This window comes from Emys orbicularis, chromosome 13, assembly GCF_028017835.1.
Source record: "Emys orbicularis isolate rEmyOrb1 chromosome 13, rEmyOrb1.hap1, whole genome shotgun sequence".
Taxonomy (NCBI): domain Eukaryota; kingdom Metazoa; phylum Chordata; order Testudines; family Emydidae; genus Emys; species Emys orbicularis.
In genome coordinates this window covers 11,999,673-12,001,441 of record NC_088695.1, presented here as the reverse complement: position 1 = coordinate 12,001,441, position 1,769 = coordinate 11,999,673, and the positions used below count along the sequence as shown (strand labels likewise).

The 1,769-nt window shown below is 43.4% G+C and overlaps 1 protein-coding gene across 1 annotated transcript; it reads right to left on the bottom strand.

Annotated features, from left to right (window-relative positions):
* Nucleotides 1-581: 581 nt before the first annotated feature.
* On the bottom strand, nt 582-1,529 carry LOC135887732 (olfactory receptor 4D2-like). Its single transcript, XM_065415462.1, has one exon. The coding sequence runs from the start codon at nt 1,527-1,529 to the stop codon at nt 582-584; it is 948 nt and encodes a 315-aa protein (XP_065271534.1).
* Between the last annotated feature and the right edge of the window lie 240 nt (nt 1,530-1,769).

Genomic DNA, 1,769 nt, shown 5'->3' with positions numbered 1-1,769 from the left:
TAGCACACTAGTCTGTCTATCTGGGCTGAGAGGCTCACTCTTAGCTGCAGTGAAGACATACCATTTGTGACTAGCACAATAATGATAATAGTGTAGATGAAATCTGTGGGACAACCCACATCAGATAAAAGGGCACATTTGCTTAGTCATTCTTTGTGGTTGCTTCTTATAGAGCAGCTCCTGACTGAACCATGCTTACAGTATATCCCCAGTGTCTCTTGCCAGCTCCAGGGGCAGAGTTAAGGTTATGGGGCTGTATTTCCTGATTCTCAGAGGTTTAAGTATAAGGACGTTTGACTTTCTAGACAGGTACTAGAGGCACTGACAGTCAGCTTTAGCTTTGTGTTAACAAAGTTTTCAGGTAGCAAATAGTCTAGCCCTTGGATTGTAAGCTTTAAGGGACAGAGATTTTCTACCGTATCCAGTACTTCCATTTTATTAATGATGGAACTAAAAGTACATGGGTGACATTCTTATACAGGGAACAAACACAGATTCTAAATAAGATTTGTTAACACTGTGCAACAAGTTCATGAAACTTGATAAAAACAAAATTTTTTAAAAGTGATCATTAAAAAAAATTACGTCTTCATTTCCCTCCCTGAGAAGAGCATTCTGCTCATCAGTCTCCTGATAGCCTTCTTCATCTCAGTGTTCCTCAGTGTATAGATTATTGGATTCAGCATTGGGGTGATTACAGTGTTAAGGACAGAGACCACCTTGTCCATGGGGAATTTCCGGAAGGGTCGAGCGTAGATGAAGATGGAGGGTATGAATATTAAACACAAAACCATGATCTGAGTTCCGCAGGTGGAGAAAGCCTTGCGCTTCCCTTCCTTGAGGTGTGTCCTTATCTTGACTAAGATGACACTGTATGAAATGAGCAGGAGGATGAAGATAATTATGGCAAGTACCCCACTTTGGGAGACCATCAGCAGCTCGAACAGGTAGGTGTCGGTGCAGGCCAGTTTGACAACTTGTGGGGTATCGCAGTAGAAATTGTCCAGGACATTTGACCCACAGAACGGTAACTGGAGGACCAATCCAATCTGAATAGTAGAGTGAGCCAATCCACCCATCCATGTGCCTGCCACTAACCCCACACACACACCCCGGTTCATGATAGTTAAGTATCGCAGTGGTTTATGGACGGCCACGTACCTATCGGCAGCCATCACCACAAGTAAAAAGACCATAGCACCAGCAATGAAGTGGAAGAAGAACATCTGGAGGATGCACTCATTGAATGAGATGGTTTTGTGCTGGGAGAGGAGACCCGACAGCATCTTCGGCACACTGACTGTAGAATCACTAATATCTATGAAAGCTAGGTTGGCCAGCAGAAAGTACATCGGGGTGTGGAGTCGGTCGTTGGAGATCACGGTGGTGATGATGATGAAGTTTCCCAGCCAGGTTGTCAGGTAGACTATGGAAAAGATGATGAAGAGGAATCGCTGCAGCTCAGGACTTTGGGTGAGGCCCAAGAGGACAAATTCTGTCACTGTGGCAGTTAGGTTCTTCTGCTCCATTTCGTGTCCTTAAAATATACCTGGAATCTGAATAATGATAATAATTAATAAAATGCTTTTATATTTTTCCACCTTTAAATTACTGATATTAAATCAATGTTAACTCCACCTTAAGAAAGACATTGGGTATGGGTAGTTCCTGATTTTCCTAAATTAAACACTATCTCCTCAGCTCCACTGCAGGGGAACTCTGCTTCAGCAGACCCTAAGAGCTACCCCATTGGGGATCTGCATGGGGTA